The sequence below is a fragment of the Convolutriloba macropyga genome, chromosome 1, assembly GCF_964194025.1.
Source record: "Convolutriloba macropyga chromosome 1, txConMacr16.3, whole genome shotgun sequence".
Lineage (NCBI taxonomy): Eukaryota > Metazoa > Xenacoelomorpha > Acoela > Convolutidae > Convolutriloba > Convolutriloba macropyga.
Genome location: NC_134468.1, coordinates 80926365 through 80950494, shown reverse-complemented (window position 1 = coordinate 80950494; position 24130 = coordinate 80926365). Strand labels below are relative to the sequence as shown.

Here is a 24130-nt window from a genome sequence, read left to right as displayed (position 1 = left end):
AAAGATTCTTGTCGAGAACGTGATAAAAGTAATCAGTGGAGAGAAAGTTATAAAGCAGCAAATTTCCTTTTTAGGAAGGGACCAGGATATATAATTTAGATTTAAACAAAAGTTAGAACTAAAGAAAGTATTTTTAAACAAAAAGAAAGTGAATGTTGGAGCTCGATAGCAGGATAAAATGTTGAGGAGTAGTTAGTATAATGTGAGAAATTAGTGATGATGTTTTCAGAGAAGTTGGATCAAATGATAATGTCAAAATCAACAACCTCTTTATATAGTGTGCTCTGTCCAATCAGACAACAGTAACCAAAGATGGAAGATTTTATGAGAAAAAGTGACGTTTAGCTTGAAATTTCTGGACGAACTGAAATTCAAATCCAAATTTGGGTAAAATTTTCTAACAAGGTAGGAAGTGAAGGATACATACAGGTTTCCGACTATGCTTTTACCTAAAATGGTCTATTTAAGTTGAAATGAAGTGACATAATTTACCAAAAAAGTCAAGCTTTGATAAATTTTTTCCAATTCGTCAAATTTCAGATCAATCTCGGAAAATGTTCCATTTTTGGAATCAAATTTCTGTATATATGCGTTAGGTAAACGAATTCCGAACCTGATCAGTACTCCCATTGCATTGTAGTCGTTGTAATAATGGAAGTACAAAGCACTCTGTAGTGAAGAAGTTATTGTTATTGGTTCTGGGAGAGGAACAAAGTTTGTTTGTGAAATATTTCTGTACTGTTCCAATATATCGGGGACGGAGTTCAAAATGAACAACAATTCGTATTTGCTTACATGCAATTCTGAGGATAAATCGAAAGACTGTTTCGCAATAAACTCCTCATATTCAAATTTTTTAATAGAGAACGTTGCGTACTCAAGTCCTGTACTAAATCGGATTATTCTGTTGGATTTTGTGAAAATGTCCAAAAAATTGTAAAAAAAGTATGAATCTACATCAATTTCGTCAATTTTGTATGAATCAGGTATACCTTCTTTTCTCTTGTAAATCTTCTCTAATATTTGTAAGTGGTTTTTGATCAACATGTTTCACAAATGAGTAAAATTTCACGTATTAATCTATTAAAATAAAAAAAATGTTAAAAGAGAGAATGAGATAAGCAAAACGATATCATTAACTTTTACAACAAGTTTCTTAATACTAAAATTTGATTGGTTTGTAGTTTGTAATATAATCACGTTAACGTCAATTGTATATAAGTTATCTTCAATTAAAGTAGGAGTTTTCTTCTCTAATGTTTTAATATTATTGTAAAAACACATTAGTGTTTTATCGATGAAATTACAAATTTAGTTTGTTTACAATAATATTTGTATTCTCTAAGTGAGCAAACATCTGACAGATAGATTTTGCTAAGAAGTCTGTTTTGGGATGAATAGTATTGTTTTGTAAAAAAAGTAACACAAATCAGCAATATGACAAATAAATATAACTTAAGATTTCCGATTTTCCTCCAAGGAATAAGGTTACACATTTTTGATGTTTTCTGGATTTAAATACAATGTATAATGTAACACTGTGGCTGCTTCGTAGGAAGTTCTTGAACTTTCGTATTGCGTAATGTTACTAAAAATAGAAATTACGTCATTTCCTTATACGGAAATAATTAGTCATAAAAGTTATTCTAACTAAAAAACCAAAAATTGTATTCATTCTCACTTTGTTATCAGATATAGTTGCTCGGCAATTTACTTAAAATTTATTGAATTTATTTTGGATCACAACAATACAATGCCTTCTCTTGATAGAAATCTACCTGTCAAATGCTCAAAGTGCGAGAAAATGGTTGTCAAGCAGCAAATGGCTCGACACAAAAAATCAAGTGATAGTGGGACTTTAAAATGTCCCAAATGTCCACATTTCTACACAAAGAAGGCAGAGGACTTGAACTACCACCTTGCTAAGCATCACGCTCCTCAAGAAAAGAAGCTTAGTACAGTGTGCACTATATGCTTGGAGGAATTTCCAAGTTTTTATTCTCTTCAACAACATAAGAGACGGAAACACGGAACATCGACAAAAGTTGGAACCAAATCCAGCGAAAGCTTGAAAGAAGTACTAGAATCGGAAGAATTGGATAGGAACAACGAACAGTTACAGCAGGAACTTAGTGCCTGTCAACACTTCTTTGACAATACTGAGATGGTGAATGGGAGACATAGAGTATTCAATTTTAAATTGTCGAGACTTGATCCCAGCGAAATTAATGAATAACTGAAGGAAGTGTTTGAAAAGCTTAATTGTGCTGCAAAAATAAATTTATCCCTGGGATTTATTTTACGAAATGTTGACACAGACGAATACCGATACTTTTATGCTCATGAGAACAACACCTTCTTTGAGAAGTCTCATTTACTTTGTTCTAAGGGAGACTTAGTCTCACTTCAGGATAGAGTAGAGAAATTGGATTTGATTGAGACTTGTGCTCAAGAAAGGGCAAACACAAAATGGCGGTATGCACTAACTACGAATGTAACAGTTTTCTGTGCTCTTCTCAACAATATCCTAATGGGATGTTTAGATGCATTTATACCTGAACAGTTGTTGAGGAGAAGCGATGTAAATTGTCTTGTTACGAATGGATACGGAGAAACCTACAAGGACTACCTTTGCTTGTTTAGAGCTGTGGCTGTTCACTTGTATGGATCAGCTGAGCTGGAAATAAACGCAGCTAAGTTGTTCAGTGACTTTCTCCACGAGTCTGGTCATGACGCAAATAACTTTAGAGGAGTGTCAATGGATCACCTTGTGTTTGTTGAAAACGCTATAAAACACAACATTTTCATTTATGACATTGACATTGAGGACGGGGATTTTGTAGGTGAACTTGCCAGAAGAAGTATTGAGATGTACGAGAACAACATTAATCTACTGCGCTACAACAACCACCTTTGCTATGTTGATGATATCAACACGTTTTTCAAACGATTCCGCTGTCCTAATTGTGATACCTTTATTAAGCGTGCTGGTAGTTTCCACCGTCACGTGAAATCTTGTAAAGATAGGATACAGCACATTTATCCGAAGAGTGTTTACACTTTGAGAGAAACTTTGTTCGATAAACTTGACGGTTTTGGAATTGGATTTGAGGAAGAACAAAAACTGTTCAAAAACTGGGCTGTATTTGACTTCGAATCAATCTGCGTTCCATCTAATGAACTAAAAGATACCAATACAACTACTTGGATAGGAAAACATGAACCAATATCTGTGTCAATTTCCTCTAATTTATTACAAGAACCTATTTTCCTTTGCAACAGAGACCCCAAGACACTGATTGTATTCTTTGTTGAAGCATTAGAAGATCTAGCTAGCAGAAGTAAAGCAGAAATGTTGCAAAAATTTTCCTCAATTGAAAATGCAATTAAAAACAGAGTAAGTTCTATTTTCGAGAAGCTAAATGGAAGGAAAGATGAGAGTACTGCAATGTTTGAATTTCAATATATCGAAGAAGAAGAAATTGATATGTCGACTCAATTCCTCTAAATTCAGAAAAATCAACTTCTCGAACTACAACAACATTTTGAACGTTATGTCAGCATTTTACCTGTATTTGGATTCAACAGCGGGAAATATGATCTGAATCTTATCAAATCTTATTTAATACCCTACCTCATTCACGAGCGCGATATTCAACCAACGGTTATTAAAAAAGCTAATCATTTTGTATCCTTTAAATTTGGCGATGTTCAGTTTCTCGATATTCTAAACTGTCTTGGTGGAGCAACATCACTAGATTCGTTCCTCAAAGCTTACAAGACAAATGAGACCAAAGGATTTTTCCCTTATGAATGATTCGACTCACCAAACAAATTGGATGTAACTTTCCTACCCCCTTACGAATGTTTCTTTAGTAAGTTGAGAGATCACAATCCCTTGGAAAAAGAATTTACGGATTTCACAAAATTGTTGAATAGTGGATTTTCCCAACAGGAGGCTCTGAAAAAACTTAGGTTGAAGGTATAGCCCCCCTCGGGATTCGACAACTACAATTACCTGGAAAGTGTGTGGGAGCACGAACAAATGACAACTTTTCAAGACTTTGTCAGGTGGTATAATAACAAAGATTTTGTCCCGACACTAGAAGCGATGCAGAAAATGATGGAATTCTATCATAACAAAGGGATTGATAGGTTAAAACTGGGTTGCAAACTACCTAATTTAGCAAATATTTGTCTACACAAATCAACTAATAGCAAATTCTATCCTTTCGTTGAAGCAGACAAAGATTTACATGAGAAAATACGCGAAGATATGACCGGTGGTCCCTCTATTGTGTTTACTAGAAAAGCAATTGTGGATCAAACCTACATTCGAAACACAGAAAACATTTGCAAATCAATTGTGGGTATAGACGCCAGTCAACTTTGCCTCTTCTCAATGTGTCAAGAAATGCCCACTGGGCTTTACACTAGATGGGAGTTTGATTCAGACTCTCAGAAGTTTAAAGCTAGACAAAATAAATCGAGGAAATTTGAGAACATGGTTATGTCGTACCTACAATCTCAACGTCCTAACTGCACTATTGAAAGCTACTACACAACTGGAACTCAGAAAAAGATTGATTGTTTTAATGTAGACGGATTTTGTGCTCACTGTAAAACTATTTTTGAAGCAATGGGTTGTTACTCTCACTTTTGTGCATGTCAGGAAGCAAGAGCAAGCATGTCAGAGGAAGAGACTCAGAAAGGATTAAAGAAACGGGAATACGATGAACTAAGACGAGACTATTTGCGAAACAAAGGATATAAAGTTGTTGAGATATGGGAATGTAACTGGTGGGAAACTGTCAAAGGTGATGAATCTGTAAAAATTCACGTGAGAAACAATTTCCCATTCAAGCTACCTCTGACTCAAGAATCTCTACTTACAAAGATAAGAGAAGATAAACTATTTGGTTACGTTCAGTGTGATCTCGAAGTTCCAGATGGGTTGAAATACAAGTTCTCGAACTTTCCACCAATCTTTAAAAACTTTAATGTTAGTCGAGCAGATATTGGTGATTATATGAGGGATTATGCAATTGATAACGATTTACTCAAGCAACCGCAACGCATGTTAATTTCAAGCTTCAAGTTGGAGAATGGAACAGTCATAACACCATTACTCAATTTTTACCTTAGTCTTGGGCTAACATGCACCAAAATTTATCGCTTCGTTCAGTACACACCCAAAAAATGCTTCAACAATTTTGTCCAATCTGATGTTGATGCTCATATTTGGAGACAAAAATCCTGAATCAAGCGTTGTAGCAGAATCGATGAAATTGTTAGGGAATAGTTCCTATGGTTACCAAATCATGGACAGAAGCAGACATACAGAGACAAAATACTTGAACGATGAAAAGACACACAATGCTATCAACGGGAAATTGTTTAAGAGACTTAACAGTGTGTCAAAAGAACTATACGAAGTTGAACTTGTAAAATCAAAAATTGAGCACGTGAACCGATAAAAGTCGGCTTTTTTATACTTCAGTACGCAAAATTACGTATGTTGGAGCTTTATTACAATTTTTTTGATAAATTTTGCGATGTCGACACGTTCGAAGAGTTAGAAATGGACACTGACTCCTTATATTTAGCTCTAGCGCACGATAATTTGTACGATTGCATTCGTCCATCTAAAAAAGCAGATTGGGAAACTCTGAGGGAACACGATTGTGGTGATTTTTTCAAAGCTGATGCTGTACAAAATTTCTTCCCTAGAACTTGTTGTGATAAACATAAAAAGCACGATAAGCGTGAACCAGGTCTGTTCAAGGAAGAATTTAGATGTACTGAAATGATTTGTCTCTGTAGCAAAACATATTGTTGCTACGATGCGAAATCGGATAAGTACAAATTCAGCAGCAAAGGACTGAACAAACGAACATTGGAAGAGACTGGAGATTGACCATTGGAAAAATATCGGCGAGTGATGGAAGAAATCATTAATTTAACATCTACAAATAGAGGATTTCGGACAATCAACCACTGCTTCGCTACCTATGAACAAACAAAGAAAGGACTCTCATATTTTTATCCTAAACGAAAAGTGTTATCTGATGGAATTCATACTGTACCCCTGAACTTGTAATTTATTGAATCAATTTTCGTATTGTGAGCGCTCTCTGTTGTGTTTAAAATCACTTATAATGTACTTGATTAATACTGTGTCTGTCTTTTTGTACCTTCATAATTCATTCTTTTAAAAATTTTCAATTTTCTCAATTTTAGTGGATATAACTGACCTTAATACATTGCGGCGGCTATACCTAATCTTAATACATTGCGGCGGCTACACCTAATCTTAATACATTGCGGCGGCTATACCTAATCTTAATACATTGCGCTGGTTATACCAATAAACATGTTGAAATTTACTGCGAGGGGAATTATCCGTTAGTTCCCGCTGCCTGTACAATTCCCGTGCGCGCTGCCTGTACAATTCCCCGCCTGTACAATTCCCTGCGCGGAAAGGCCAATGACCGGCTCCCAAGAATGCGGCTGATCTACTCACACTATACTACTAATACCCTTGTCCCTATACTTAATCTTAATACGTTGCGGCGGCTATTCCTAATCTTAATACGTTGCAGCGGCAATTCCTAATCTTAATACGTTGCGGCGGCTATTCCTAATCTTAATACGTTGTGGCGGCTATTCCTAATCTTAATACGTTGCGGCGGCTATTCCTAATCTTAATACGTTGCGGCGGCTATTCCTAATCTTAATACGTTGCGGCGGCTATTCCTAATCTTAATACGTTGCGGCGGCTATTCCTAATCTTAATACGTTGCGGCGGCTATTCCTAATCTTAATACGTTGCGGCGGCTATTCCTAATCTTAATACGTTGCGGCGGCTATTCCTAATCTTAATACGTTGCGGCGGCTATTCCTAATCTTAATACGTTGCGGCGGCTATTCCTAATCTTAATACGTTGCGGCGGCTATTCCTAATCTTAATACGTTGCGGCGGCTATTCCTAATCTTAATACGTTGCGGCGGCTATTCCTAATCTTAATACGTGGCGCCGCTATAACCTATCTTAATACATGTACGCCTATACCCTATCTTAATACATTAGTGTAGACCCTCTCTCAAAAATTACTCCTATACCCTATCTTAATACATGGGGTCTACACCCCCCCGGGAGCCTTGCTCACCCTATTACTACTTATTTAAAGCCCAAAGTAACAATCGACATGCTTAAACTGACATACAAAGGACAGCGGGTACCGGAGATGGAGATAGAGATGGAAGAAGAACAATTCGTAAGCCCGGTCGTAATAAACCACAAGGAAAAACGAATCTGTAAAAATTGCACTAATAAATACAGCAGATTTCAGCTACAAATTGCGAGAAAAAAAAACAAAAACGCCGAAGATAACGAACAAAAAATCAAAAATATTTTTAAGCATCTCGGTGATTCACAATTCTACTGCTTTACCTAACTAAAATTGACTTGAAATAAAGTTTTGGTTAACTCGAATTGCGCAAAGAAACCGGAAAACACCATCGCGTGTTTTACGATGATAGAAAGCAAGAGAACAGAATACTATTTCTATATTAGAAACACTTATGTTTTAGCAGATTTAGCGCACATGTTCAAGGAAAAAATGGAGGGAACGCAAAACTTAGAAACAATTGCATAGAAGATGACATACTTATCGTGGCCAGAGAATCCAAAAACAACATAAGCCAAAACAGGATGTCAGAAAATTGATAACAAAATTTGAAAAAGAACAAGATACAGAGCATCACTCAAATAATAACAACCGACTAACGTCGGGTGAATTGCTCTCAAAAGACCGGCGAGCGGTTTTGTCAGTGGCTAGCCACGGATTAGTGAGGCTAGCTTTAGATTAATTGAAGGAGTGTAAGCTGAGGTGCACGGCAGCGTGGTCGCAAAAGTGGATTGGGAGAATGACGTGGGGGCGGTAGGTGGTCTGGGTGTGGGATCATTTTCTGAGAACCGCCCTTCACACCATAAGTATAAGTCTCCAAAACAGTTTCTGTTAATTGCATACTTGAAGACTAGTGGGCTGAGCGGCTCTGAAATATTTTAATGCAAACTGGGCTACCTCTTTATCCCGTTTCTGAAAGCCAAAATCAAATGGGTCAGACGAAAAATCAGCCTAGCGAAAAACTGCATAAAAAGAGACAAACAGGATTAGTTTATCTGTTAAAAAATGGTTTTGAGAGCAATTAACAATGATATCCTAAAAGCTGCCTGTTAAGTCATTTATAATTAAAAACACTCTACTATAACCCATTGTAAATGAGGATCAGAGGTAATGATTTTATGCCACATAACAGCAGCTGAAATGCGGCATCGACAAAAAAAGAGAGAGATAAAACATGAACGATAACGAAAAGGAAACAAACCATAACCAACAGAGAGAGAAAGAAAGATAGCAATAGTTTCCAAGATGGGATTTGACTCTGCAGCTTCTAGTTTTTTAGCCTGGTTAGTAAATAAATCATATAGAAAAACCTGAAAAACGCAAAAGCAAAACAATTTTTCAACTTCGTAGTGAAAAATGTTTAAAACCTTTTTTTGTCTCGTAAGTTCTGTCAAAAAAATTGCTGAAATTCATGATAATAATATCATAAGAATCATATCATTGTTTCAAGAGACTATCCAATATCCGCGTTTAAAGCCTGAAACAATTTCACTGTCTCTTAAAGTTCCGTACACTTGGAACATAAAAATTTTCGAAAAAATTGAAAAAAATTTTGAATTTTTTTCAAAAATTACTAAAACTGAAGTCATAAAATTTAATCAAAAGCTCATTAACTCTACAAACTACGCAGCAGCATTTTATTAAACCTTGAAGGAAGTCCCAGGGCTCCTAGTGCTTGAAAAAAATCAAAAACATGAGAAAATTGCTCATATTTTTGAAATATGCTTAATTTCGTGACATTGAAACCTTGGAAAACATTCCATTACATCTGTGAACTATGCAAAAAAATATTGGCAAACCCTGGAGGAAGTTTCGTGTCTCTTGAGGCTAAAGATAGCCAAAAATTGACAAAAATTAAAAAAAACTGAAATACTTTAAAATCTTGCAAGACATTCCTTTACATCTCGAAATTATACAGTAACCTTTTTTCAAACACTAGAGGAGGTTCTCTGGCTCTTGAGGCTGAAAAAAACTTCAAAAACAACAAAATTGTCAAAAAAGTAGCAAAAATTTGTGATATTAAAAGGTTGAAAAACTATTCCATGGCCAATAAAAATGTCAGTAGCTTATTATCAAACTCATTAGGATGTTTTCTGGCCGCTGGGTCTGGAAAGACCTAAATATGGAAAATAAATGTCAAAAAATTTGAAAAAGATGCACGTTTTGTCATAAAATTGTTAAAATTCGTGATGTTACATTGCTGAAAACATTCCATTACCACTAGAAACTATGAAGCAACTTATTATTAAAACCAAGAAAAAATTCCTTGACTTCAAGGGCTGATAAAAATCAAAAAATGTAAAAAAATTTTTAAAAAGCTGGAAGAAAATTACAAAATAGTTGAAATTTGCACCGTTGATAGGGGGGGTTGGGTAAACAGTTGGGTGGGTGTGGGGCAATAGTTGTGGGGGGTCAACAGCGGAGGGGTCTTCAATCTCAAAGAAACGCCCTTCACACCATAAGTATAAGCCTCAAAAACAGTTTGAGCTGAAACGGAGCTGAAATGCTCTAAGAGCACTTAATTACCACTGGGCGCTACCTGTTTATCCCGTTTTTGAGGACGAAAAGTCAAAAGCGTCAGACGAAAAATCGTTCCAGCAAAAAACCAAAAAAAAGACCGACAGGACTAATATAATTGATTTAAATTTCGTTTGAGAGCAATTTAAAAGCTATTTATGTCAAACCTCAACTGGTTAGGGTATAATGTTGACTAAAATCGATTTAGAACGAAAACCACGATGACAATAGTGGCACAAGAGCCACCGAAAAATTTGAAAACGTAAAATCAATTCTCAGATCAACCCAAAATTGTTGTAAAAACTTTGCATACTTTGTCAATTTTACGATACCATTAGGAGAATAATCAGAAAAATCAACCAAACGATCAGATTGGGAATTATGGAACAAGAGGAATTCGGTTAATTAAAATGCGAAATGTAAGAAATCAAATAGATCTACTACGATAGCAAAATAACAACTTCATCGTTTGGCGCTATCGCATTTAGAATGGTAGCGACATTAGGAAAACAACAAAGTAAACAACTTCAAAAGACCAATAGAAAAAAACTTCATGCCGACTTAACAAAGCGGAAAAAACGTCATAAACCAACTAAAAGTCTTGGCCAAATTACAGCGGTAACAATACCAATACCACCTATTTGACAAGAACTGTAAAAATAAGTTAAATCACAAGGCAAAAATTACCGTCCTGGACAAAAACAAACCTAAAAAACTTAAAGTAGTAACCTTATTTGGAAATTTTAAAAAAAAAACAGAAAAGAAATAAAAGATAACTCATTTAAAACTTTTATATCAAACGCGCTAAAAGACAATTGACGGGGATTAAAGACCTCTTCGTCAAACTTCCACCTGGAAGCCGAAAAGGACGACAAAAAATACCCATTTAATGACAAGAAATTTTCAGATAATTCTTAGATTACGCCAGAAAATGCATAGATACCACAAAATTCTTTTTTTACGCCAATAAAAGTAAAAAAAGGCAATTTACATCTTTTTTTACAAATCTCAAAGCACAAGTTTTTGGAGCAGATCTGTTTTTGATCTAAAATGTAGTAATTGTCTTCAAACAAGACCAGCAAACTAAATTGGCGCCAAAAACCGGCTTTTAAGAGAGGAGTGCAAGCTGTGGTCACCCAAAGCACTTCTTCTGAATCAGCAAACTAGATACAGTTCCTATAGTATACCTGCAAATTTAGAGCACAATTTTCACCTATACGGCAACCCCGTTTGGACAAGTTACAGGATCGAAGGAACCTACAATTGCTTACAAAAGCAAATCACGTGAACTGTGTAGATTTCCAGATTTTTGCACGATCTGATCGAGGAGACCACTAAAGACCATAAAATCTCGGCTCTCCAAATGGCCACCTTCAGCAGACGATCAGAAAACGTACCTATGGATTACAGACAACTCAAGGCCCATCCGTGAACAGTTATTGGTGTGATGATGGTGGATGGATAAATAGTCACAACAAAAGCAATAAAAAAGGTCGTTATCAGTTCTGCATGCCTCACAAAAAGCACAAACATGGATAAATATTCCAATTTGCCATACTAGTCCAACATGAAATTTAAGGTCGATTTTCACGACAAAAATGCACGAAGACGGTAAATTTCCAAAATTGAAATCAAAAAACAAAAATTTCTATGCTGAAAAAGAACAGAATTTCAGTTAAATTTTACGGGCCGATAAAATATAAAAATATGAAGCAGTATTCAATATTCTTGGATAGACATTTCTAAATGCACAAGCGTTAGAAGAGCCAAAAACAGCGGAGACCAAACAGCAATAAACTTCATCAATTATATCACTGCCAAAAATGATCACCCAGGCGTTATCAAAATAAACTTGACCATTCCGGATGCTTTAAAGGCAAAAAATAACTTAGTAAACAAAAATTATATAAAGCGCGCTAGCGCGAAACATATATATGTTCATACCGTAGAAGGAATATTAGAACAAACAATGGGAATGATAGATGTGAACCTTAAAATATTCGGTGAGAGGACTAAACCCTACAAGGTACGGTTCGAAATGATCTACAGGTTTTGTTTTACTTATCTCCAGTCGGGGAAATACCCTGCAAGAACACGTCGGGGAAAAACGGTTTAGTTTCTTAAATAGCCTTTTTTTAACGATATGCATCATTGTAGCTTACTCATGCCCTTCAGTCGAAGAAAAATTATGTAGACAGATGTAGAGGGACAATTGGGGAAAAGACAACAATAATAACAAACTATTTAAAAATTTTGTGTGGCCAACAACAAATTCAGAGATTTCCAGAAGATAAAAACACAAAAAAAGAGAAACCGAAAAAGAGAAAGCGAAAACTTCAAGCCTGACCAAACTCAAAGACATCAAAAGAGTCAACATCAACACTAATGTCGAAGGATATCCCGTCTTCCAATAATGAGAAAGAGAGGTTCACAAGGATAATGTGAAGAAAGCTACAATCAAATAATTTGTGCACAGAACAAAAAAACGGAGATCCCAAAGAATAGAACAAAAAATTCAAGATTCCACGGAAAGTGCAACCAAGATCAGATTAATCATAACACTTGCTTTGTTACCTTTGTGTCAATACTTAGACTTATCTGCAATAGATTCGGACATTAACAAGAAGTTTTAGAGTCGAGGACATCAATTGTTCATTTCTACGGTTTTGGCGACTCATTTTACAAAGACCTTCTTTTATAATATCATTGAAAAAAATGACCGTTATATTAAAATAATTTTAGATCAAAATTAAAGTTGACTATGAGTAAAATTCAGCTCAAAGACAGGCAGAAGACCTGCATATTTTTTGTAAAAAATCATGAAGAGTCAAAAATAACAACATTGATTTTGTAAATTTTTTGGTAGAATTAATTATTCTTGTTGATATTAACAGTGACCTGCTCTGAAATGTATTTATTGAGCGATGTTAGGAGAAAGCATTTAGTCAGTCTTAAACCCGTTTTGATAAGGTGGCGATCAATTAAGCCGGTAGGCAAGCAAGCCGGATTTTGAAAATAAGATCAAGCAAGCTAAGGAATATGAGAACAAACAATGTGAATGATAGATATGAACTTCAAAATATTTTGTGAGAGGACTACACACTACACGGTAGACTTCAAAAGGATCTACAGGTTTTGTGTTACCTGTCTGCAGTCGAGGAAACACCCTGAAAGAAGCACGAGGGAAAACAACGGGGTATTTTCTTAGAAAACTTTTTTAAGCCGATATCCCAAATTTTAGCTAACCCACGCCCTTCAGTCGACAAAAAAGAGTATGAGAAAGATGTGGAGGGAAAATTGAGGGAAAGACAACCAGATTGTTGTTAGCGGCAAACTTCAGATTACGGCCTAGTAAATCAAATAAAAGCAAACGGAGTTCGTAACGTAAACTTTGCGTATAAAAAAGTAGGAGTTACATTCAAATATAATAGAGTGTTTCAAATGCAAAAACCATAAAAAGTTAAAATGTTAAGTCTCATAAAAACCAATTTTACAAGAATTGTTCAGAGACCAAGAACTATAGGAAACAGAAAATGCGACTTAGCACAAATCCGAAATAGAGCCATTAAACATGAAAATAACAAATTATTTAAAAGTTTTGTTTGACCGAAAAAATAAACAAAACGATGACAGAGACGTAAACTACAAAATCAGATCTCTTCAAAAGGGAAAAACGAAAAAAAATAAAAGAACTCAAACTCAAAGACAACGTGGCGACAAGAGAAAAAGAGTCAACATCAACACTAATGTCGAAGGATATCCCGTCTTCCAATAATGAGAAAGAGAGGTTCACAAGGATAATGTGAAGAAAGCTACAATCAAAAAATTTGTGCACAGAACAAAAAAACGGAGATCCCAAAGAAAAGAACAAAAAAATTCAAGATTCCACAGAAAGTGCAACCAAGATCAGATTAATCATAACACTTGGCTTTGTTTCCTTTGTGTCAATACTTAGACTTATCTGCAATAGATTCGGACATTAACAAGAGGTTTTTGAGTCGAGGACATCAATTATTCATTTCAACGGATTTGGCGACTCATTTTACAAAGACCTTTTTTATAACATCATTGAAGAATTCCTAATATTGCCTGGTTTTGCATGGCAGTATAAAACCTAGAACCTAATATACCAGAGTTCTTTTTTGTTTAAATTACCAGAACTCAGAATTCATTATTTTGCAAATACAAAAGTTAAATACTACAATCCCTACTCCTTTTTGAAAAGAAAACAAAGTTGTGTTAAAATAATATTAGATCAAAATTAAAGTTGACGACGAGTAATATTCCGCTGAAAAAAACCGGCAGAAGACTTTCATATTCTTTGTAAAATGTCGTGGAGAATCAAGAATATCATCCGATATTGCTTCATTGGTTTTACAAATTTTCTGGTAAAATTGGTTGTTCTTGTTTTTATCAACTGTGACCTGCTCTCTAGAATCTGTTCATTGAGTGATGTTAGGAGAAAGCACTTAGTCAATTTTACACCTGTTTTTTAAGCTGGCGGTCAAGCAAGCCGATAGGCAAGCCAGCCAAATTTTTAAAATAAGGTCAAGTAAGCCAAAAACTGTTGGGATACCCGCAGTTTAAGTTGCCCCTGGCGAGCTGGTTGGCGCGCTTCGCAATACACGGCCCGTGGTTTCGAGAATACATTCTATAGCGGATGAGAGGCATGGCCATGAACAGCGGTCCGCTGAGGCACGTACCTACTAGATGTCTAAAAGTTGACGTATTTTTGTTTCTCTACTGCATTGGAATGCATTATGCACTATAATACTATGCGTAGTGTTGATTTTAATGGTTAACAATGCTTATTTGTGATAGATTACATAACAATTACATAACTTTCGGCTTGCTTTTATGTCGGCTGGCTTTTACTTCGGCTTACTTTGCGTTCATTGTTTTTTAATTTAGCTGTAATAAATACGTATTTTTACCCCAGTTTTGATATCAATTCAATTTTTGTCTGTAAACCCACTTTATCAGGAGGTTTTGTGAAATTGCTATTTTTTTTTATTTTTTGAGACTTTAGATTACGGGACCCTTCTGTCCCCACCCACTGTGTTTTTGTGGCCCCATTTATGGCCTCCTTCAGTCCTTAAATGGATTGCTGATGTTTATTTTTTTTAAATTCAGCACTAGTGGAATATTTTCATTGGTTGATTAAAATTCTAAAGTGTATGTGTAAATTAAGAGTGATCTTAATGTAACATGAAGATACCAGAATTCCAATTAATATTTTGTTCCTCAAAATCTAATGTAATGAGTGATATTTATTTTGAAAATCTTGAAACCTTTACTTTATTTGAAGTTCTTAAAAAGTAACCACGATGTTGATAACAAGATTGGATACCATAAAAGATCATAATAGAAAAATACTCATTAAGGGGAGGTGAATCTGACTTTCTGATTTTCTCATTTTTCCATCATCTTCACTCCTGGGAAGTCCCAAGGAACCCAGGTTCGGACCTCGACTCATGAAAAGACCATGCTCGACCTATTAAAAGACCAAGTTCGACCTTAATTTGTTATGAAAAGACCTTTTCCGGATCCATGAAAAGACTTTACCTCGACTTTAACAAGGAGCTGAACCGTGTATTTATAGTCAATATTGGACCCCCTACAAGAATTATAAAGTCTTTTCACAAGTGGAGGTCTAAACCTGGGATCTGAAAAATTTACGCATTAACCTGTGTGCATCTCCATAATGTGTTTGATGAGTTCGTTGTATGATTTGAACTCTTGAGCTTCCACAACTCCGATGGCACACAGAGGACATCTCTGGGGTTTGCTCCAAGTGCTGGACCTCAACTGGCCAAATATCTGGCTCTCAAAGTACGTCACATTGCCACCGTGCTTCGAAGGGTCCTATGAACACACCCGAGATTGAAGAGCTAGACCGAAGGGATCTATGATCCCCTCTTCCCTTGATTACGAGAAAAAACCTTTTCTTCGTTTATTCAGGATAAGATCGTTAGATGGCAACACAATGGCTGTGATTTTTATGCACGCTTGTTTACGGCCAAAAATCTTTTTTCGAATCTTTTCCTCTTATTTTGCCCTCCCATATAACGGTAATTGGGATGGGATTTACATAACGTTATATGATGACTGGGGGCTAATACTCCAATACTTTCTTGTGTGCATGCTTTACAGAAAGGAACTTGCGCTGCAATGAAAAGCCAAAATGCCTCATTATTCGACCGGACTTTCTTTTAATTGTAATGGCTATCAAGCCACGGATCTAATCTATTTTCCCTAGGCGCACATCCCCAGACGCGCGTGCTATTTTTACATCGTAACGTGCTATAACGACTCATCATTTGTACCTGGAGGGGGGGGGGGCATAAATAATACTGGGTGAGGTGGGGGGGGGGGGGGGGGGGTGCAGAATAGATCCCTCGCCACTTCCTGGTAGGCTTCGAGAATCGCTATGAATGGGTAAAGGAGGGAAATATTCTAGAAAGTGTTGGACTTTTTTGTTTGAGTTCCTTCTTTATTGGGTGCCTGTTATCTGTTGCAAACCCCGAGATCATGTGCCACATTTTCACATAATGATTTACTATTTAAGTGCACGTGCCCCGTGACGTGGGCGCATAACTTGGGGGGGGGGGGGGTGCTGATTGTAAAGGAAAAACTGAAAATCCAAATTTCGTCACACCTGGTTGTTAGTTCTGCCAAAAGGTGGAGTAATATTTCTGTCCAGCGCCACAGATCTACCTAAGTGATCTATCGGGTGTCTGGTTTTCCTCGCCTTCCATGATCTGAACATGTTGCCCGGGTTCAAATCTTTGCTGTCCTTACGATGCATGATTGCCGATTACAGAAAAAACTGCCAAAAATATTGCTTTAAAAATCTTGGGTTAATTTGTTCTGAAACTGTATCCTGTGAGCCTTTGAAAATGGCACGTGTTCTAATGTACTCAAAATGAACGTACTGTACTTTTTGTGCCACTAATATTTGGTACTGTTTTATGATGGAACCCACCTTTCTCAACTAAATGTATTAACGGAGGCTTGACTGAAGAGATGAAGTGACTGAAATTTTTTATCGCTTTTGACAAACACATCCCCGCACCGATGCATTAACTGGAGCTTTTCCATAATAGCTTCCTCTTCCAATTCAGTGGGTATATAACTAATAATCCCCCCTCCCCCCCCCCCCCCCCCCCCCCCAATAACTGTTTATGCTAAAGTTATTGTGATGCTTTCGAGAGAACATTAAGAACCTTAGAAGTGATTTTAGTAAAGTCTCGGAAAACAAAAACCATTGCTGAAATGACTGAGAGTTTACATTACAGAAGCCAAGCAATGGCTTTGCAAGCTCTTCATAGGGTAATAAGCTTTTTAGCCTTTTATTGTGAAAGAAGAAGTTGGGATCAACTTCAAAACGACATTTTGGAAACCAAACAAAACAATCGTAGCTAACAAAAGCAAAAATTTGAAATCTAGATGTGGAGGTAAACAACATTTTAGCTGAACTTGTCCAGCGTTAAAACTTGCAACACCTGAGAAAAGCTGGAAAACTTCTCAAAAATGTGTAAAAGCAAACCCCAACTAAATTCAGGCAACTATAATAAACAAAATAACTTTTGTGAAGAAGAAAATCATTTTGAAGAGCAAGCACATCCGAGCGGGGATCAACATGTTTTAAACTAAAGAAGAAATCTTTAGCTTGCATGGTACGGGTGAATACATCTCTTCAAAGTATTGGTAAAATCAGAAATTTTAGAAGTTTATTTCGGGCATCAATCAAAACTTCTTCAAACACTTACTTGCAACGTTGGGTGGAAGGGAAGCATGTACACACAAAAGCAACTAGCAGTTGTGCAGTCTGAAAAAATTGGACTACTTGGAAAAGACCGTCTACTCAAGCACATTATGAACGAAAAACGTCACAACCGACCACTTACCTGCTGTGAAGGGTTACAAAGCTCGTGAGAAGTTAATACCAGAATCACAGTCAATTCTCTGCAAAGCCAGCAAAATATCTCTACCTCTTCGAGACAAAGTCACAGAGAAGCTGAAACGGATGGTCAAACAGGAAACTCTGGTAACTGTTCGGCCATGAAGAGTCACGAATGCATCACCAATGGTTTGGCAGGGAACGAAAGGTGGAGAACTGAGATTTTCCGTGGAAATGAAAGGGCACCAAACCGGAATGCGTCATCAATTGCACCAAACCGTAATACGATAGAGATGAGCTATAGCGTTGGCATAATGGAAAAGTCATATTATAGTTTTCACTAACTATGAGACCAGTATTACGTAATTAAAATACAACATTGGGTAACGCTCTACAGTGCAGAACGTTTTTGGTCGTTTTTTCGTGATTATGTTGTCTCAAACCTTAAACATTTTACGTCCAGATTCTTTTTTCACAATGAACGCGAACTCAAAAAAGCTGCCAAAGGAATGAACGCGAACTCAAAAAAGCTGCCAATGAACGCGAACTCAAAAAAGCTGCCAAAGCTGCCAATAACTTTTTGAAGACTTAAGCAAGAAATTCTATCGACAAAGAATTTCTCTAACTAGAAAATAGGGATCTACCATAAAATATAGAATAAGGTTCTCTAAAAAAACAAAAAACGGGATTTAATAAACAATAATAATCATCCTTTCATATTTTTTTTTCGGACTATGAAATTACTATTATAAAAACTGTTTTAAATTTTGCAAAGTTACAAGTAGGATATTATGTATAAGTTGTAATTTTTTATACAATATTTCTAATCGCGCATTGAGGTTTTAAGTTCTGCTGTACGTAAAAGTAAATTCCGAAGTAGCTAATATCTTTGAACACTAAAGATTTGAATAACTGACGCAGATGCTATTTTAAAACCATCCTAACGTTCTTGCAATTCTAGTTTCCTTTTTTCCAGAAGAAATTTATCCCACATGAACAAGCCATACATCAAAGCGCTGAAATCATGATTCACGGGAGAGACACTAAAGAAATTTTTCTGAGGCGTATTCAGATTTGGAATTATTCGCCGTATTGCTCCCACCCGAGCTGGTTTCAGGTTTCAGATGTTGATATCTACCAGGATCTAGCAATATTCTTGACAGATTTTCTGCTAAAAATTAACAATCGACCTGCAAGGCCATGCAGGCACGAAAAACTTGCATACATATGGTAAAATATAGTGTAATAATATAATAGATACACATGGGGGCTTGCCAGTAGTATGCACCCACTACGCTGGGACCCATAAAATGCAAAGAGCCGAAACTGCAATAAAACCGTCGGAAAAATTTGGACAGGTATGGAAAATGACTTGTTTGAGATAATCAAAACAATTGTAAAAAAGCATACATTTTTAATTACAACAATTAATGGCTAAATTCAACGAAAAACTAAGCACAAGCTTAGGAAACCATTTTGAGAAAGTTGTTATTCCGGAAGACTGTATGTCAGTTATATGTGGTGATTTCAATATAATTCATCACACCGTTTCTTCAAAGTCGAAAACATTGCAAGGAGCCTTGCTGTCTTTTGACCTGCATTATGCAAAAAATGCGAACTGCACTAGAGAAACAAAGACTAGTAATTCTTGTATTGATGCCGTGTATTCCAACGTAAAAATTGACCTGAAAGTGTCACAAACTACGCTAACAGATCATTATACGCTCTTTTTTGGATTCTCGGGACACAAATTGAATCATTCAGAAAGAGAAAATGATGATGATCGTATGATTAAAATGTGGACAAAACTTAATGATTCAAACGTAATTATTAATCTTCAGTTTTGTATGCAACATGAATTACAGAAGTTTGAAGTAACACTTGATCAATTAAGTTCTGAAGAAGCCATGAAAAATTTTCAGTTTCTCTTGAATAAATGTGTTGAAAAATTTGTTCCTACAAAAATTTGTAAAGGTACAAAGATAAAAAATTGTGGATTGACAACGAAATAAAACATCTAGCTACCAAGAAACGACAACAATACCAAAATTTTATGAGAACGAAAGACAAAAACGATCAACTCAAATTCAATGCACTACGTAACAAGCTGCAAAAACTGATCACAAGAAAAAAGGAAATGTATTATCAGCGGTTAATGAATGCAGATGGTCAGAAAGACTCTAAATCTTTTTTTGACTGCATTAGCAGATTAAAAGGCAAAGATGCATCGCAAGATAGGCTCAATAAAGAGACAGCTGATAAATTCATAGACTCTTTCTCTACAGTTGGTAAAACCTTAGCATCAAATTTTGAGTCTAAAAGTGAGAATATTTCTAAAAGAAGTAGTATTAGTGCACAATCAATGCGACTAACCAGGGCCACTTCGCTGGAAGTACGGGAAATAATAAATGAAATGCGAACCAAATATAGCACAGATTGCTTTGAACTGAACAACTATTTTTTGAAGAAACTCGAATGCGTAATTGTGCCAATGCTAACAAAATTAATCAACAAATGTATCGATGAAAGAAGTTTTCCACCGTGCCTGAAAGAAGCTATTATAGTAGCAGTACATAAAACTGGTGATGTCCAGGAACCGTCTAACTTCAGACCAATTTCTCTACTTCCAACTGTTGCAAAAGTATTTGAAACATTTCTGTACAACAAAATATCTAATTTTTTGGAAGTTTTTGATCTACTGGATGCAAATCAATATGGTTTCCGACGACAAAGAGGAACAATTGATGCTTTAGCGCATTTTGTTGAAAACGCTAGGGACAATTTAGAAAACCAGCCAAAGTGCTCGATAGGTTTGTTTCTAGATTCGAAAAAGGCATTTGACACGGTTGATCATAATTTACTACTTAAAAAAATTGCTAACATAGGTCTGAGAGGCCCAATGCTTGAAATTATGAAATCTTACTTATCTGACAGAAAACAAATTCTTAGATATGGTGCTGCAAGAACGAGTCCAAGAACTGTTACGTTTGGCGTGCCGCAAGGTTCAGTTTTAGGACCACTACTTTTCATCATATACGTCAATGACATCAGACAACAATGCAGCTGCTCTACAATAACGCTCTATGCCGACGATACTGCTCTGCAGCCAAAAAAAGTGCAAATGAAGTTCTTTCTCAAAGTGATATTGACAACATCGGCCTATACTTAAGCGATAACAAACTGACGCTCAATGTTGAAAAAACGATTAATCTAAACTTAGGTTTTAAAACTATGATGAATGTTCTAAGACTGAACAATGCAACCCTTAAAAAGAGCAACGAAGTAAAGTATCTAGGCGTTTTGCTGGACAACAAATTGGATTTCGAAAAACACATAAATAGCGTCGCTGCAAAATTGACCAAATTGACGGGATTGTTCGACAAACTGAGGTTTATATTGAGCATTAAACAATTAGTTTTAGTCTATAAGTCGTTTGTTCAACCGGTTATACAATATGGAGTGCTTATTTACGCAACTGCAAGCAAGACAAGCCTGAAGTTTATCGAAGTGAAAATTAAACAAATTTCGCGAATTATTTTCAGGAAACAAAGTCATCAATCAACAGCGAACGAACGGGAATCTTCCTGGTGAAATATGGAATCTTCCTGGTGAAAGAGCTACATATTTATGAGCTTTTAAAAATTCTAACCAAAACAATTAGGCGGGAACATAAAAATGAAGTTTTTAACAGGTTTATTGAGGATTCAGAGCTTGTGAGGCTAGATGAGAAAAGAACAACGAGTAAGAAACTAAAACCTAGCAATCAATTTACTGGTATCAACCCAAAGAGAATTGGAATAAGAATAAGGAAATTGATAAATTATATACTTAATTTCGACTCAAAATATGTTCACTTTATAAAGAGTTGCTACAAATCTGGAATTAATACACACCACCATACTTTTCTTGAAAATTTTATACAAGGAAATGATATCATAGAACTTTTTTATTAGTTTTTTTTGAGCAATTGTCTAAAACATTATTTTTTTCTATTTTTATCCTTTTACAAAAACTCAACTGTTTCCTCACGTGTACTTGCTGTCACTCAATCTATTTAAACATTAAAAACAAACCAATATCAGCGCCCTACCCCCACCCCTATTTGCTAACAAATTGCTTCCCAAAGGCATCACACGACTAGGTTTTTTTTGCCTTTTGATGACCTTTTGAGTATGTATATCTAAACCTCATTGAACAATGTTGTTTGTTTATACATACTTGAGAACAATTTATTATTATTATTATTAAATGTTAACCTATATCACGTTTTGCTAAATACGATTAAAAAAGTTTAAGGGAGAAGGAAGTCGTTAAATTTCATCAAATGGTCTTTTTCACTTAATATTTGAGAGTTCGTTGTGAGCACAACTGTTTGTTGAACAGTAATACTAAAAACTATCTAACTCACCCCAATAAAAAGTAGTAAATGAGACTTCGGACACAGACAAGATTATTTGTCTCTCTTTTGGTAGCCAATGTTAGAAAATGAACCCTTTCTGGAATATTTGAGGCAATTGGAGGTCTAATGTGCGCGGCCTCACTGGCCAACTTTTAAATGAAATACTCCATAATTGTTCCACAGATTTGTATCACGTGTCATTTTTTTGAGCCACGGTGTACTCAAGTAATTTTTGCTATCGAGAATTTCAAAAAAACTCGAGAGAAAACTGACTACCTCTGAATTTTTGGATTTTAAAGATTTCATTGACTTTTTTAGCTAATACGTTTGCAAAGCAAAACTTTTTCTCAAATTACAGCGAAGCACAATTTTTGAAGTTTTTGTCAAAAATGTCAAAAACAGAACATTTTTCCTTTATTTTTTCAGCTGAAACAAAATGTTAAATCTGGTAAAAATTAAAAATCGAGAAACGTTGCTGCATTAGTTAAGAATAACGCATTTATTATTGTAGCAGATAATTTCATCTCTTATGAACAGCTGTTGAGATTTTCGAAGTTTTTTCTTCTCTCGTGTTTCTTCAAGAGAATCTGCTATAGAAGCAAAGTTTCCTGTATAATTTGATGACCTCAAGAAAAACTATAATACTAAAAATTTTTGTCTACAAAAATATCTGAAATTAGACGAGACGTTAAAAAATATTTCAACTAATGCTCTCATGAGGGATATCGGTCAAAGTGCTTAATAGGAAATAAGGAAGTCGCAATTTTTTGCAAATAAACTATTTCTGTTGTCATGTAAATTTTTGTATCCATTTCAGAAAGAACTTTTTTGTATCCATTTCAGAAAGAACTTTTTTGTATCCATTTCAGAAAGAACTTTTTTGTATCCATTTCAGAAAGAACTTTTTGTATCCATTTCAGAAAGAACTTTTTTGTATCCATTTCAGAAAGAACTTTTTTGTATCCATTTCAGAAAGAACTTTTTGTATCCATTTCAGAAAGAACTTTTTTGTATCCATTTCAGAAAGAACTTTTTTGTATCCATTTCAGAAAGAACTTTTTTGTATCCATTTCAGAAAGAACTTTTTTGTATCCATTTCAGAAAGAACTTTTTTGTATCCATTTCAGAAAGAACTTTTTTGTATCCATTTCAGAAAGAACTTTTTTGTATCCATTTCAGAAAGAACTTTTTGTATCCATTTCAGAAAGAACTTTTTTGTATCCATTTCAGAAAGAACTTTTTTGTATCCATTTCAGAAAGAACTTTTTGTATCCATTTCAGAAAGAACTTTTTTGTATCCACTTCAGAAAGAACTTTTTTGTATCCATTTCAGGGAGTTCAGAAAAAAGCTTCAATTTTTATTTCGTTTAGTATCAGCTATTGTTTTTGCAAAAAATGTTCCTTGGTAAATTGATTCCTCGTACATCAGACGAGATTTTTTTGTTCTAGCATAGAATTCGTTTCGTGTTGTACCTCTTTCACTTGTCGCTTGGTGTCTGTGTTGATCAAGTCGCATACTTTGGCAAAATGTTTTGTTTGTTACATCGTCGGCTTGTTTGCTCGATGGATAACATGAGTTGATGATCATTTGAATTGGGGCTCTAAAGCCCCTGGATGTCCGCACTTTGCGTAGTTTTGGATTTTAGGGCGGTCTTGTTTTTTAGCCATAATTTGTCTGCCTCTACTAGCTCCATGGTGTCTTGGGCTCGCTTTTCCATAATGGGTTGCGATTGTCCTACAATTGAAACAATGGTTGGGTCGACGATGTTTTGGAGGGATAACAGGTTAGATATGTATGGCTAATTCTTAGCTTATGGCCAATTCGAGTACTTCTACAGAGGATAAGTTCACCGTTAACGGCCCATTATCGATTTCCGAGTAAACCATGTTCGCGGTGAAGGCAAACCGGATTAGTTCGTCTTCTCTGAGTTGGCAAGGTTCGTCAATGGAGCGAATGGCAGAGTAGAATTGTTCCATAGTTTTGCCCTTGAATTGTTTGCGTGTTATAGCAGTTATCTTATCGAATGTTATGTTAAGGGTTCTAGAAAGTGTTATTTCCTATTCTTCCAACAAGGAGTCTTGCTTTCTGTGCTTTGTTTGTGTGTGGAATCTTCTATGCAT

At 35.6% G+C, this 24130-nt stretch overlaps 1 protein-coding gene across 2 annotated transcripts in view; it reads right to left on the bottom strand.

Moving 5' to 3' along the window:
- LOC142351952 (uncharacterized) overlaps positions 1-23762 on the bottom strand; it is a 50936-nt gene extending 27174 nt beyond the window's left edge. The window contains exons 1-2 of one of the 2 annotated variants that reach the window (XM_075404247.1): positions 23483-23762; positions 15395-15572 (exon numbers count right to left, since the gene is read on the bottom strand). In XM_075404247.1, the coding sequence (XP_075260362.1) occupies positions 15395-15410 (16 nt within the window). In that variant the 5' untranslated portion in view covers positions 15411-15572; positions 23483-23762. Of the gene's footprint in view, positions 1-15394; positions 15573-16365; positions 16660-23482 lie in introns of those variants that run through there. The other variant, XM_075404238.1, reaches the window with a different exon arrangement.
- Between the last annotated feature and the right edge of the window lie 368 nt (positions 23763-24130).